The following is a 1,008-nucleotide window of genomic DNA, read 5'->3' on the forward strand; positions in this document are numbered from 1 at the left end:
TATATATATATATATATAAGTTGTTGAATTCTCCTATGATTTTTTTTAAAAAAAGTTTTTGAACTCTTGGTTCCGCCTAAGTGCCTACTAATACCTAAAGTTTCACCGGGACTTTCATCGCCTATATATATATATATCTATAAAACACTTTCGACTTTCACCCCTCTAGCTCCACCCCTATTTGGATGTATAAAATAGAGAGAGCCAAAATTGAATGACAACAAATTTCTTACATGTGATGATCATTTATTTACTATTTAGATATGAAGAGACTAAGGGTTCGTTTGGTTAGAAACAAGTTATCTCATAACTAATTATTGATGGGATAACTTATCTCATCATTATGGTAAAATGATGGGATAAATAATCTAAAGACTACTTAATTCCTTCAACCAAATGTAGGATAAAATAATCCTACATTTTATCCTGAAATTATTATACCTTATACCTCAAATCAAACGACTCTTAACACTCTTCTAGTTCCACCTTTCCTCATGTTACATAAATAATATTTGTTGGGATGCAGGCTAATGCTGCATCTGGAATTGATACCGAGTATGTTCAGTAGTTTTAAGAGAAAATAGGGCACAAGTGATTGTTTTAGTGGTCTTATGGTCAAGATGGTCCTGAATACAGGTATGTAAATAAACATAGTTATAAGTTCAATGCTAATAATAAAACCTTCATTAAAAATACACCTCAATGCAAAGGAATATTTGAAAGATATGTCAATCCCGCTAAGCTAAAAACAAATTGGTTGAAACGAATGATATGATTATTACAATCATTTTAGAAATAAATGTTAAGGTCAATGTGAGAAATTGAGTGATAGAATTATAAGAGTTGTATATGATTATGAAAGCGTTAAGTATTATTGATACAATGTGTGGTATTTATACATGAACAAGTATAGAACATAAAAGAGTCTGTTGAACGTAGAGACCTAAAGAGAAGAGAAATAACTACGTATATGACTCAAACATACTAACGTACTAGGACTCTATATCC

General features: G+C 30.5%; 1 protein-coding gene across 1 annotated transcript in view; it reads left to right on the forward strand.

Annotated features, from left to right (window-relative positions):
- The window catches only part of LOC102579704 (transcription factor LAF1-like), a 6,072-nt gene extending 5,504 nt beyond the window's left edge, over positions 1-568 (forward strand). The window contains exon 4 of the mRNA XM_006361861.2: positions 527-568. Coding sequence (XP_006361923.1) covers positions 527-568 — 42 coding nt within the window. The remainder of the gene's footprint in view (positions 1-526) is intronic.
- The last annotated feature ends 440 nt before the right edge of the window (positions 569-1,008 follow it).

This window comes from Solanum tuberosum, unplaced genomic scaffold (assembly GCF_000226075.1).
Source record: "Solanum tuberosum cultivar DM 1-3 516 R44 unplaced genomic scaffold, SolTub_3.0 scf00375, whole genome shotgun sequence".
Classification (NCBI taxonomy): domain Eukaryota; kingdom Viridiplantae; phylum Streptophyta; class Magnoliopsida; order Solanales; family Solanaceae; genus Solanum; species Solanum tuberosum.